The 14235-nt window shown below is 39.1% G+C and overlaps 1 protein-coding gene across 1 annotated transcript in view; it reads left to right on the plus strand.

Annotated features, from left to right (window-relative positions):
- TTC29 (tetratricopeptide repeat domain 29) overlaps positions 1-13788 on the plus strand; it is a 210911-nt gene extending 197123 nt beyond the window's left edge. The window contains 4 exon segments of the mRNA XM_083833632.1: positions 9217-9242; positions 9244-9280; positions 9665-9744; positions 13721-13788. Of these exon segments, the coding sequence (XP_083689758.1) occupies positions 9217-9242; positions 9244-9280; positions 9665-9744; positions 13721-13786 (209 nt within the window). The 3' untranslated portion in view covers positions 13787-13788.
- The last annotated feature ends 447 nt before the right edge of the window (positions 13789-14235 follow it).

Below are 14235 nucleotides of genomic sequence, written 5' to 3' on the forward strand. Positions count from 1 at the left end.
GTCACTCTCAGACTTGTTCCTTGGGAAAAAATCCTTCCTTATTTCTGAGCTAGTGACCTTGCATGATTTACCACATCCTAGGAAGGCACTTCAAGCTGGCAGCAGCTGTAACCGAAATGGTGTCTGCCCCAGCTTCCACTGATGTCTGTGTGAGGGACTGGGCTGTAAGGGAAACCTTTCCCTTAACAGCCTAACCTACAGCAGCAACAGGGAAGTAACTCTGCTTCCTTTTATCCCTTTGCTTTGTGCTGGGGGGAAAGGTCCAGAAGAAGCCAGATTGCCCATCTCTGCTCTCCCTCTGCCAGGCCTAGAAACCCATTGCTCCCTGCAGCTGCGTGGAGCCTCTGAAGGACAGCATCCTTCATCAGTTCACATCCCGGCCTCATCACTCAGTCAAAGACTGGAGTGGCAGGGTGACATCTTTTACATTACGAGGACATGAGTTTGCCTGGTGGATGGTTCTAAGCTCTGCAAAACAATGTGATTAGTATGGCATAATTCAAAGTGAATTTAAAATCGCTGAAGTCAAATATTTTTTGAAAGACCTGTTTTGAGACAATTTGGCATAGCTGACATAGCCATGCTGACTTCAGCGAAGCTGCATGGATTGTATCACTTGAGGATCAGGCCCAGACTAGCCAGGGCATTTATTTTTAAATCCTAGCTTCTACTTATATGTTCTTAAAAATCTCTGTAGTTCTATAACTTTCCAAAGCAGCTCACAAGTCTTATGCTGACTGCTAATAAAGCAGAAAATCCATTTCCATTTTTCAGTGTAATCTTTTTTTCATGTGAATCTATTTCTCCTCAAAAGAACCGGATGACTGGTCTGAAAGCTGGAGTTCTCTACGCATCTGTAAAGAGGGGAGAAGTAGTGGCCTTTCAAGTTGTCCCAAGTTATCTGGAAGAACAAGTCTGTAAATCCAAAACGAAGAGGGAGAAACCCAAAACTCAGTGTTGTTCTGACCAACAGAAGTATTGTTCCCAATTCGTGATGAAAAGAACTAGGTCTGATCTCACTCTGTTGGTAAAATCAACAAAGAAAGCTGATAGAAAAAAACTTCTTCCAAAGTGTCAATGGGACACTTTGTGGGAAGTATTTCACGCAATGTTATACCCATGTTGTCACATGTGAATGCAAGCATCTTCCACAGACCTGGACCTTAACTTCCAGCTGCTGCCATTATTGCCTGTTGGTATTACAGTGGTAGTGCATGACCTGGCTGGTAGCTGGACTTCCTTTGAGCTGGATATTCTGCAGTCGTAATACTGTGAAACGAATAGCAGTAGGAGAAAATGAGATGATGTTCAGCAGCAGAGTAAGCAGTTGCTTGAATATTATCAAAATAATTTGAGCCCTTTGCAAAAGAGAGCACGGAGGTAATCGGGTAGCTTGATGGATATTTATAGGCAGCATGGGAGAAAGCCTGAAGGATGCCTCCACAAAAATTGGACAAGGAGTCAAAGTAGTCTTTGGGCTGGAGCAGAAAGAAGGGAGGGAGTCCTTGCCTCCTCTTCAGCTTCCCAGCAACACCCATCAGTCTGGGCAGCTGTCAAGGCCTCCACAACTAGTGGCTGCTGCACCAACCACCCTTTCTGAGGGCATCTTCACAATAACGGAGCTTTCTTGGAAAAGTGATTCAAATATAAGTGATTTCCACCCTTAAATTCATTGATCTGCTCTAAAACACTGCATGATTTCTGATCTGCCTGTACCTGGGAGGGGGAGGAGAGAGAGAGGGGGGATCTGATTATATGAAGGTAGAGGGGCTTTTTTTTTTTTTTTTTTTTTGGAAGAGAGAAGTATGAGCACTTTGTGTCAGTCTTAGAAGAAGACTTGAGCTGCTGCAAAGAATGCTATTCTCCCCAGAAAACCTCATTCACAAGAAAATTGATACTTCTGTAAGGGACTCTGTATCTTCTTTTTAAAGAACATAATCTTCCAGATGCTTCCCCTACATCTCCTTAGCTTTAGAGGATGCACTCATGCCTAAGATGTGTTAGAGGATGTAAAGCTAAAGTCAGATAAGGAGAAAAAATCTCCCTGGCATCCTCTTTTTTTGTAGCAGATGCACTGTTGGATTTTCTCTGCTTCACTGGCTTCAGTTTCTGTACCCAGAAGATACCTTTGGCTAAGCTCTTGGAAGACAGTTTCTCAGGAAAAAAAAAAACAACACTGTTGTATAGAGGCCTCAGATGATAAACAGTTTGTGAGCCACCAGGCAGAGTAGTCACTGGAGATGCTGAAATAAAGAAGTCTCAGCCATGAAAAACTGCTCTTACATATAATTATAGAAGAGTAGGTAAGCCTTTAGAGGCCAGAAAACAGCGGAGCCAAGCTAGAACATAAAGAATGAGATCTGCAAAACAAGAAACTCTCAACAAAATTGCATGCAGCACTCATGTCAAAATGCAGAGATAAAAGCAAAAAGAACTAAAATCACAGATACTTCAAATCAGAGCAATCTGATACTATATTTGATCCTCAGTATGCTAATGGCACATAATTAAGCAAGAGGAAGTGTTTAAGTAATCTGCTTTCCAGCTTTACCTCCCTTTGGGACACCTTTGAGGGACCTGAATTTCAGAGAAAGGGGTGCTAAGCACTCTCTGACAGCCAGATGCTTTGAAGGCACATCAAGCTGCATATTCAGAAATAAATATCACACACTACCAGTGATTTAAATGCTGAGATCTTCTGTTCAGTGGCATGTTTTGCTCAATGGGTAGAAGACAGTGTTTACAAAATGCATAGTTTGAACTGTCCTGCAATCCTGTCTTCCAGCTTTTAATTGGGCCTTTGTAACAAATACTTAACGGGCTTAATGCAGTGTGTCTGTAAGAGTCGAGAAGAAGGCATAAGGTTTTATGTGTAGCCGTGCGAGATCATTACATAGTAAGTACATAAAGTAGGTTCACACACAAGACAGGACAAGAATTGGGGTGATCTGGGGGAGTTCTTCAGTGTTCTGACCTGGGCATGATGTGGTCTCAGAATCACTGCTGTGTCTGAAACCTGTGGTTTATCGTATTTTGCTTATTTACTGAGCACCTGCTATACCTTGCTTTTTTAAAAAAAAAAAAAAAAAATGTAAACGTAGCTATGGTAATGCTGCACACAAATTGAGCAGGAATTTGCTGCTTCTGTTATGGTTATTATATTGTCTAAAACATCAGTCCACTTACTGCTTCATTGCCCTTTCCAGTGAGATTAGATTCCATTCATAACTCTAAAGAAGTGTATTAAAAATGTCTCTGCGTATGTCATTAAGATGCACATTTTTGTAAAAAGCCTGTAGGAATATCTTCAAAAATGCTGGCAGAAGTTCTTCAAGAATATGAAATAACAGTTCTGTGAGCAAGAGAAGGATTTCTTTTCATAAGGATTTCTGGGTAGCTTTTGGGCTCAATCTTCAGTGGTGGCTCACAGTTCTCAGCAGAGATGGAAGCAGTGGAAGTGTTTTTATGCTGCTTGTATATTCTCTCCTCACCAGCTCCTCAGAGTAGCCAAGGGTCAGTTTGGCATCTACCCCGAGACAGAGCAGCCCCCATTTGCTCAGAACTTGGCTGTCTCAGGAAGTTCCCCTGGGGCTTACCCTGTTTTTAGGAGAGAGCATGTAGGTTCCAGCTGTGATCTTTATTCTACATCTGGGTGGGGGGTGAAAGAAAAGAAAGCCTTCTCTGCGCCACCTGGGAATTCTCCTTTGCACTGTGGAAACCTTGATTAACCGGCTGGGCAGACATTCAGCCAGCTTCCAAAATTGTGCCTTAGACTGAGAAAGCTTAGAGATACTAAATCTGAAACAATCTTCCCTTAATTTCTTCCAAACTTGGGTAGGAACGTACCAAAGATGAGATGCTTTATTGAAACTTCAATAGTTTGGATTTCATGTAAAATTTGATGAAGGTAAAGCTATAAACTAAAGACTAGTAGCTATTTTATTTAGGGTTCTTGAAGTGACCTTCTTAGTGAATGTTTTTCAAATCTGATTTTTCCATGCCAAAAAAAAAAAAAACAAACAGTGTAAAAGTTTTGTGGCATATCCCTAACCTCCAGACAGGCAAAAGACACTGTCACATTTTGGCCTTTTTGTTGTTGACCTACACTCAAACGTGACAGAGATGTTATTTCAAGTTGATACTTGATATATGGCTTATGCAAAAGATGCTACTAATTGTATTGTCACAGACTGGTGTAGAATTTCCATAACGAATAGAACTGTAAAATGTGAGATCAAGAGATTTCCATCACTGTACAAACATCTGATGTGTCCAAACTGTGAAAGAAAGGAAGGTTAAGTTGTGTGAGGACTGTTGAATATGAACAAGCAGATGACAAAACCTGCTAAGCAGAGAGAAACTCATATTCCCATTTAGTTTTCTTATCCAAACCATAAAAACCCTGCTCTTTCCTTACAGTGCCATAGTCTGAGTGGACTCTTTACAAGCTTATAAAATAAATTCTGCTTCTCATTCATAACCCTACCCATCTGTAAAGGCTTTATTCAGAGAAACCTACCTGTTCGATGTGCTTCCTGTAGTTCATTTAAGGCTCCCATTTGTACTCATAAAGATTCATTCATTGCCCTGAATAATATATATGGTATATTGGAAAGAGAACCAACTGTGGCTTTTACAATCTGAATTAAACAACTTTGTCTGATAACAGAAGCACTGTCTCATTTCTAACTAGGCCATAAGCCCTAAGGGTCTTGTATGTGTGCCTTTATTTATTTTTGCCAAATTGTCCTACAAGGATCTGAAAGCCAAGTGAACCGAGCTGACTGAATTGTTTCTCTCTTTCTGCCTGCTCACAAAGACTGAAGCAGGCGTAGGCATAATTGTATTGAAGCAAATACCATCCCTAAACTTGCTCTAAAATGCAATTGGATGATCTGTCCTTTTCTCAGTCCCACCTTCTAACCTTCCTCATCGAGAGAGTTCATCTGTTATGTGTGGCTCCTACAAATGCCTGTGATTAATAACTACCATGATTCATTAGCCTGTGTTGTTTGCGTTGTTTCCCAATGGGAGCATTTGCTGTCTGGGGATAGTCCATGATTACTCTGCCTCGTGGAAGAGTAAGATGCTTTCAATCTAATGTGCTGTCCATGTTTTAGCATAAAATAATATTAAGGCATGCACATAATGGAACCATCTGAAGATCCATTTTATTAAGCAGTGAAAGAAAATGTGCGTGTGTTTGTATGTGCAAAGGAAACATAACCAACAAATCTCTTTCACCAGAAACGTACTTTCAGTAAACGTTTCACTTAAAGACACACCAATTCTGGGGTGTCATTATTTAGATCTGAGGTTGAAAAAATACTCTGTAGTCAATATCTTACCTGGCACAATTAACTTGCTCAAATTGCATACGGTCTACTCAAAATAAGAAAAGCAGGAAGCAGAGGCAGGTTCATGGTATGTGTTCCATTCCATTTGGCACATATTTATTTTAAATGCAAGCTACCTTCAAGTACAAAGCCGTAGTGCTCTTAAAAGATTACTGTTTCAAGTTACTCCACATACCTTAACAGAGGCATGTAACCTTTTTACATTATATGATCAACTTTTTGACAGTGCAGGGCCAGCACAGCTAATGGAATAATAGCCTGCAGGGTCCAGCTAAATGATATACGAATATAATCAACCTTTGTGATGACTATTCAAAAGTAATCCCTTTAGCTTTCAACTGCGACATATATTTCAACCAGGCAAAGCCATATGAAGAAAATCTCTGCAGACTCCACTGATACAATATGGCCTTCATATCCCCACAGTGTGTTTGCTGCTCACAGTGAGTTTTAAATTTAAGGTAATGGCTACTGTATATTCATGTGAGCATAGAACAATACCTTTGATTTGTTGGAGAAATGTTACATTAGCTACCAAGGGCCCTATTCAGTAAACTTTGACACAACCCTTATATATGGTTTACTGCTTATGCTAAATGGAATATGCCTGATAAAAATGCTTTGCATGCCCAAATTGTACAAATTCATTAATCTTTATATTCATAAAACCTCCAAGTACAACTGCCTCCATTCCAAGTGAACCTAGTCAGGATACGTGGCTAAACATGTAGGCCCAATCTGCTCTTTAAAAAAGCATTGCATCGATTTTAATTTATCAAGACAGAAAAAAAGTAGGAAAATCTACAAGTGTGGGACGTGCCTGTGTTGTTGAGTCATATTATTTGCTGCTGTATCTTTATTCCTACCCCATTACGTCATACTACAGACTATACAACTGAAAATAGCTGCATGACCTTTAAAATGCAAGTAGCTTTTAAATGAGAATAATAGATTGTAGCTCATCACTTGCATTACACTAGCAGGATAATCTAGCGTACCCTGTCATATCATGGATAGGGTGTAAAGAATGCAGTGAGATTTTATTTTTCTCTCTTTCTTTTAGGACAAAAATACAGTATTGGCTAGTAGTGAGCCCAAATACGTGAGGTTCACTGTACAAAAGGAAAACAGATATAATAAAAACACTGCCGTAAATTACTACTCCTGCATGTACAACATAGTAAGAGTTCACTCACATTAACAGCAGCTGCAAATGTGTTGTTGGTTGCATATGTACCTAAATATATTTAAAAACATGTCCTGACTTTTGGTGCATTATGCTGTAATGTTTTATGCCACCTTAGCAAGTTAGCTATAAGGGAAAAGTGGGAGAGGACACGGACTTTTCTCCTGTTTGTTTGCCATGTCTCTTCTTGAGTGCACAGACATTCAGGGCATCCTCAGCACGCTGCAGCAGGGAGTTCCAAGGATGAGTTGGCAGTGCATGAAGAACCTCTCCTTTGTCTACAAACCCCTCACCTGCTATTTTCATTGTATCTTACCTCATTCTTTATTGGAAAACACAGGGAAAAACAGTTTCTGGGTCACCTTCTGCATGTTACTCTCATTCTCACTTTTCTTGTCATCAACTCAAATCATTGCCCTTTTTTTTTTTTTTTGAAGAAGAAGAATTTTCAGCTCCCCAAGCCTTGCTTCTTTATCAATTTATGGAGCTTTTCAGTGGAGTTCTAGTTTAATAAAGTCCAAGTGTCTCTGAACAGTGCCAAACTTGGATTTGAATACTTTCTCATCTCATGGGCATGCAATCTTGGGATCACAGGTGTTGGCCGTTACATTTCCTTTATAACCTTTTGATAGAATGGTACCTAAAATTCCTGTCCTCTCTGAAGCCAGTGATCATTGTAGCTTCAGTCTTTGTAACTGCAACTTTCATTCTTTTCTATGACTTCTCACTAACTACATTGTGTAAAGGACTAACAGCTCTGCTTGGACTTCTACTATAGGAGCATAATGAAATAGTGAGATTTTTAGAAGTGTAACAATTTCTACGTAGACTCATGTAAACAGCAAGAACAACAGAGATGCCAATTCTTTCTACACTGAAAATTTGACTGGACAATTTTTAATTATGTTTCATCAGCAGCAGTGATAATATGTCAGGAACATCCTATTATGATTAATTATATTTACATACTATTAATACATATTAATGCTTATTGCTGCATTTTACCCAACACAATGAGACAGAAGGATGCTAGATGGTGTGATCTGTGGTGGTTTACGAATATGAGATGCTTTTATTGTTCCCAATTAACACAGGCCAAACAACCACCAAGAAAACATCTATGGCTCAGTATTCTGTTAGTTACCCTTGATACACTTCATATTTGCTGGGAGGGTAGAACTGTTAATCAGACAGTGACAGTTTGGTGTGCAAGTGTGAAGGCAAAAGGCCAAAAGGTGCATGAGAACAGCAATTTATGCTGTAATTCCCCATCTGTCATGCACATCTCCACTGGGTTTTGTATGTGTCAAAGTACAGAAGATACGTTTCTGTCACAGAGACACTTTCAAGTGTATTTCCTTGCAAGTACATCTGGTACTATACGTACATAGTCACATGTTGGGTTTGAGGCACCCAGTGGTCTTGCACCACTTTTTCAACATTGAGGTTCCACTGGAAAGAGCATTAATGCTATGCTGGTGTAAAGCTGGGATGGGGCAACATAGATCAGACCCCATGGCAGCACTGCCAAACTGCATGAGGCTCTCAGCTGCTTCAGTGAATTAAATCAGGATGCCATGCAAGCGCCATTGGTGATGCCATGGCTGAAAGACATCCAGTTTTAGACATCATATTGCAGAGAGGCAGTGGTAAATTAAGGAGAATCCAGTCAAGGATGACACAGAGGTCAGAAAAAATGATCTCCATTCAAATATTCAAGAGACCGCACTTGCTTATCCTTAAAAAGAGGAAATTAAAGGAAGGAAAATGGTCCTTAAAGCTGTGAAGAGCTGTTATAAAAGAGGACAGTGTTCCTTTATTCTTCATGTCTATCAAAGGTAGACGATAAAAAAAAATCATCCTAATTTGTAATAAATATTTATCCTAAGTATTAGGGAAGAAAGTGAGCTATAAGACTGTGAAGCACCAGAACAGAGAGATTAGGGAGGTTGTGAAATGGCCTTCATCAGAAGCCTTTGAGAATAGATTTGACAAATATGTGCCAGGGATGGACTAGATATATGTGCACTTTCTTCATTTGAGAACGTGAGCGGGTCAGTAGTTCCCAAAAGAGAAAACAATCCCCCAGGGATGGTGTGGTTGTAACCAGGCAGAGGGAGGTGTATTGCTGGGGGGTCACTGGGAGCAGAGCAGAAAGTGCAGCTGGGAGGTGGGAGTTTGGTGTGAAAATGGAGCAAGGATGAGTATCACCGACCACAGGAGCAAAGGAAGCATGTGGCTAACAAACACCGTGGAGTTTGAGCCATTGCTATTTTGGCCATGTCCATTAAGAGGACGCTGCTCAGAGACGGCAGCCTCACTTATCCAACCTCCTAACTCTGCTCTTGCCTTCTGCACTGTTCACTTGTTCCCCTAAATAGAGTCTTCCTACGGCCGTGCCATCTTTCAGTGCTGTCTTTGCCATCCTCATCTCTCAAATGCATCTTGTTTGTTGCTCCCAGAGTGGTCTCACCTGGACATATCCTGAAAAACTAGACCTTGTTTGAGAACTAAGAAGCCCCTGCCAGTTCTGTAATCTGAAGTTGTATTTTAGGTAGATAAAGTTGTATCTATTGTCTAGGATTTCCTTCTCTTGTGACTTTTTACTGTCTTACAACAATGCTCTAAGTCCAAAGCACTAACGCACTGTTTTGTTTGTTTTTGTAATAACAGAGCTTGATAAAGAAACAAGTGATTCAAAGCCCCTGTGAGCCTATTCCAGAGACACAAATTCTAGGTAATTCCTGGTACAGTATTTGCTCTTAATCTGTACTCTTTTTTTACTAATATGATGATTTTCATAAAGTGTCATTTGGTATCAAAATTTAACCTGATTTTGACAGGTAATTGTGTATCACCTGTTTTACTTTGTCTAAATAACAATATTTTTCTTGTTCATAAAGGAACAAATTTAAACTTCCTTCACATTTTTTACTGTTTTTCCTGTGTTTGGAATTTAATTGCCTTTGATCCTGTAACTGCTTTTAGTTTAAAGAAAAAAGCCTTTGAGACAGAAGCAAATCTATTAACCAGATGCTGAAGTCAAGCATAAAATACGTAGATATCAGCAAGTATAAACTTACAACATTTGGTATTTGTTATTTGACATTTTTCATTACAGAGAACACCTGCTTGCTTACAGAGAAGCTCATAGATGTCTATTATAAAAACTGGAAGATCCTTGAAGACTCATGTAACAAAGTAAGGATTTTGGTGGATATTCTGTCATTTAAGTGGGTGCACAGTAGTGCAGTATAAATATCTGAGAGCTCTAAGTTCTTGTCTGTCTGAAGGGTGGCCTCATCTTTTTTTATGAAAAGTAGCTAGTGTCATTGAAATAAATACAAAAGGAAAAGGATAATACAGAACAGAATGTCTGTTGTTTGTGCCACTAATGCTTATTGTCTTCCAAAGTGTCGAGATCCTCCCATTAAGATACCAAACATCCTTTATGCCTGCTGAAGTGAATATGAATCCAAGATGCTCAATACCTTGGAAGATCAATTTCTAAACGTCTGGAATGTTTGCTTTAAATCCCAAATTATTGCCCCATTCAGGAAAATCATATAAACAAACAAACAACAACAAAAAAAAAACCCTACAAGCTTGATGCATTATATCTAGAACTATCAGTGATTTTTAGCTTCTGTGCTTAACAGTTGTGGCTCAACAATGACCGGAATAGAATAGATCCAGCCTGGGTGGCCCACTGTGGTGCAATTTTGATCTTGTCTGTAATGCAGGTCAGACCCAAACAGAACTAAGTTTCTTTAAAATCTGGTTGAGCACACTTAAGAAACTGCTGAAAATCTGTACAACCAAAGCATTTGTAACGCCATTGACTGTCTCAAGTGAAACATCAATCTATAGGCACAGCTGAAATGAGTATATTTAACAATGAAAGTGCATCAGGCAGAATACCTGTATGTCACCTTTTCGACACGGAAAATGAAATTTCCCTTTTAGTAAAGCCTGTGTTCATTCACACAATCTGGAAAAGTAAAAATCTGCTCAGACTCTTTCTGGTAAGTAATCTGAAGCACTGACTGTAGAGGGTGTGTGGAGAATTGTCTCCTGTTTTGAGGTGCTGACATTCTTGGCTGTGTGTTCCACCCATGACCCGCAGCAGTCTGACTCCTGTGGTCTTCACCATTCTCAGGGGGCATTTCCCAGCCACTGTCACTGCTGGCCCCAAGAACAGTTAAAGGACAGAAGATGGTGGTTATTGACTCACAAAATATATGTCAAAGCAGGATTTGGAACCTTTGGATTTTATTTAGGAAAATTCATGCAAGCTTTTTTAATTTCATATATTAGAAAATCTTTCTTTCGAGCTTCGTAAACAAAGCTTTATGAATCCCCATAATCGATCTTTCCTGTCTTTAAACGGAGGTTTCCGGAGTCAGAGTTTGAAGCAAGGTCCATTAGACCTGTAATCAGTTTTTATGACAGTCTTTGAGCAAGCAATAGCTTTTGCTATAGTAATAACTCAATTCACTGGTTTTCTTCAGGGTTGCAATTTGAGTAACTGGTTGACATGTGACAATAGGATTTCTCCCTGTTAAGGCATGGTGAAAAATACATCATTAACTAGCTCTTATTAGATTATTTTTGATGAAGATGCTGTGTGCTTACAATGTAAACAAATACCTGTGGCAATACTTTTGTTCTTTTAGTTAGAGGTCCTAATTTTCTGAACCCAAGGCTCATGACAACGATTTTAATTTAGAATGTTTCTAGAAGGATGAAAAATTTTATACGAATATTCCTACGCACAATTATGCACATACATAAGCATACAATTTTACTGAGTGTTAAAGAAGGTAAACATTTTATGAATACAAGGAAGGGGAACAGGACCATGAAGTAAATATAAACAATAACAGTATACAGTTTACCCCTCATATTTTAATGCTGTTGATGTGAAAGACCAAAAATACTAGAAAAACAACACAGCAACTGGAAATAACACCTGAAAATCACATGAATCTGCAAACTCTTCTAGTCCTGATAAAACATAGCAGGACTTCTTTAACAGGATGCTGGTTTTAGATATTTGTAATTTCTTTTATCAGAAAGTTGTTGAAAAGAATGGGATATGTGAATTTATCATTCATACTGGGGAAAAATGTATAAAAATACTGTATACCAAGCTGACATTCTAGAAAAGCTGATTATCATTTTTTCAAGGGCAAGTTTCTAAATTCATATGGCCTTTGAACCTTATGTACATTTTTACAACAACCAAACATTATATGTATGCGCCCCAAAAGTTGTTATGCATCTATTTTAAATAGCATCCATGATCATCAGTATTCTTTGCAAATCTGAACTCATTGCTAAGTGATAACTTCTGTATGCTGGTGAGGAAATGGTCACAAATTCTTCCTCTAGAGCATTAGCTCTCCCATACTTCCTAACAATACTTGTTAGTCACAAAGCTTTTAATAAAAATACGGGGATTTTTATCATCCTGTAATGATGCAAATACAAGCTGTGTTCTTCAGAGTCAGGAAGCTCCTGGATAAAATGTTGTTTATTGAGCTAAATGTACCTGCCTCCCATCCCAGTAACTATTTGTCTGACGAGTAGCTGTCTGGCTGGCAGCATGCAGCTATTGTTCTGCTCCTTGCAGATTTTTTTTAGTGGAAAAACAATGGCTGTGCTTTCCACTTCCAATCAATGGGGCAAGGTGGTTAGACAGAGTGTAGTTCCATACATTATAATTTGGATGGTTTCCTGGATTGAGCCTCTCAGCTGTTAGAAACAGTCAGAGCTCCGTGGCTAGCGGACAGGCCTCGTCCTAACATCCCACATGCTCCAGCTGAAAGCACAGCTCTCGCCATTGCTTGGCTGTGCTAGTGACACACCGCTGCTTCAGAAGGATCACCACTGACTGAATTACCAGTGCTTCTTCCAACGTTGCTTGTCTTTGGTGATCTCTTGCCAGACATAGTCCTGCTCCTAAGATCCTAATGAGATCGGAGCTCCAATTAGTTCCAATTAGGGAACTTTGGTTCTTCCTCTTTTTATGCGAGGGAGACTATGATTTCTTTAAGGAGCTTCTCGTATGGAACAGAATTTTTTTCTGCTCTGCCGGGTTCATTATCATTGCTACCGTTCCTCCACATTTTTCTAAAAAGCCTCTAATTCCCTTTCCTTCAAAACATTATGATCAGAAAAGAATACTCATGAGAGAGGTAGAACCGAGTTGCAGGCTTTTCTGTGCACTAAGAAATTATAGAATAGTTGGCTTTAATGAAGTTAAGAAAGCAGGTAAATCAATGTAGCCCGTAATGCCAGTTGTCTGGTTCAAAACAGAGACTTGTCAAACACATTATAGCAGATCAGACTGAATAGTTCTGAAGTGGTAATATTGATGTCTTTAAAATCTGAGTAATGCGTCTGCCTGTGGTATGTGAGACCTCACAATTAAGACTGCTTTTGGAATAGGATTTTAGAAGGTTTCGCTGTTAGATGTATCTGATGGTATTGATTAACAATTCCTAGTAGAGGGCAAGGTTGTACCTCAGAAAGGATTCTGTTTATAATTATGAAAAGCATGTTTTCTAATCATTAATAAGGTATATCTTGTTAATTGTGATGATGTATAAGGTATTTCACCATTTACCTGTGAAGCCATTTGGAAAATTAATGTTTGAGTCACAAAAAGGTCATTGCTATTCTGGAAGGGATCCAATCATCTCTAAATAGACCATCCAAATGTAGACTAAGAAACACACTATATATAATTACCTAGAAACAGATGGAATAAATAAGATTGATGGTAGATATTACTAAAGCCACATTTTGGTTTCCTGCTAGGAAAAAGTAGGCTGTAACTGGAAGAAACAATAATACATGTAAAAATGCAAGAAATAGGTTAAAGTCATAAGTAGGTATGTGACACTTGGCTATTACACGAGGACAGAACTCAACAGTCTTCAGAAATGGTGTACATCAGGGATTTTGTCTTGAGATTTTGTGAGATGTTTCTGAAGACAACAACTACAAAGAAGAGAATGATGACTTTTTTTTTTAAACTGTGTCTTGTTTGACATCATTTCTCTATAATATCTTCATATTTTCTACATGTATGCCTACAGGTAGATAAAATGTTTGTGCTGTCTTTGAAGATAAACAAATAAACATGTTAATGAATATTTCCATGTCTGAGTCTTCTTTTGGCACAGGCATATTGCTGAAGAGTGATCCTGAGCATAAAGAAGCCCAGCAGCTATGAAGGTAAAGCACGTTGCCAGGAGTTTAACCTTAGGAAATAAACTTCTCCTTCTAAACATTTAAGGTTTACTTTTACATGTTAAAGCATAAAAGTCTAACATAGCTGTTCGTCAAATGAGCTCTCAAGATCATTTGGATTTGGCGGAGGAGAAGAAAGAGAAAAAGGTCAAAGTGTGTCTTTGATTGAAAGCCTGTTGTTGAGTCCCAACTCATCTGCAGGACGGAGAAAGTAAGTGCCAGATTAATATCTGCTTGCTGCAATGTTGGCTGGCAGAAGTTAATCTCTATGGGTGAGAAAGCAACTTAGTAACTGAAACCCCTGGTCCCTCTCCCTGTTGAATTAGGTTTGTTTCACCAAGATTAACAATGAAGTTACCTGTTTGTTTTATTACCACGTGAAAGACAGACAACCTTGAGATGAGCAGCTTCCAATCACAGCTAATCCAGGTG

Source organism: Anser anser (assembly GCF_964211835.1).
Source record: "Anser anser genome assembly, chromosome: 4".
Lineage (NCBI taxonomy): Eukaryota > Metazoa > Chordata > Aves > Anseriformes > Anatidae > Anser > Anser anser.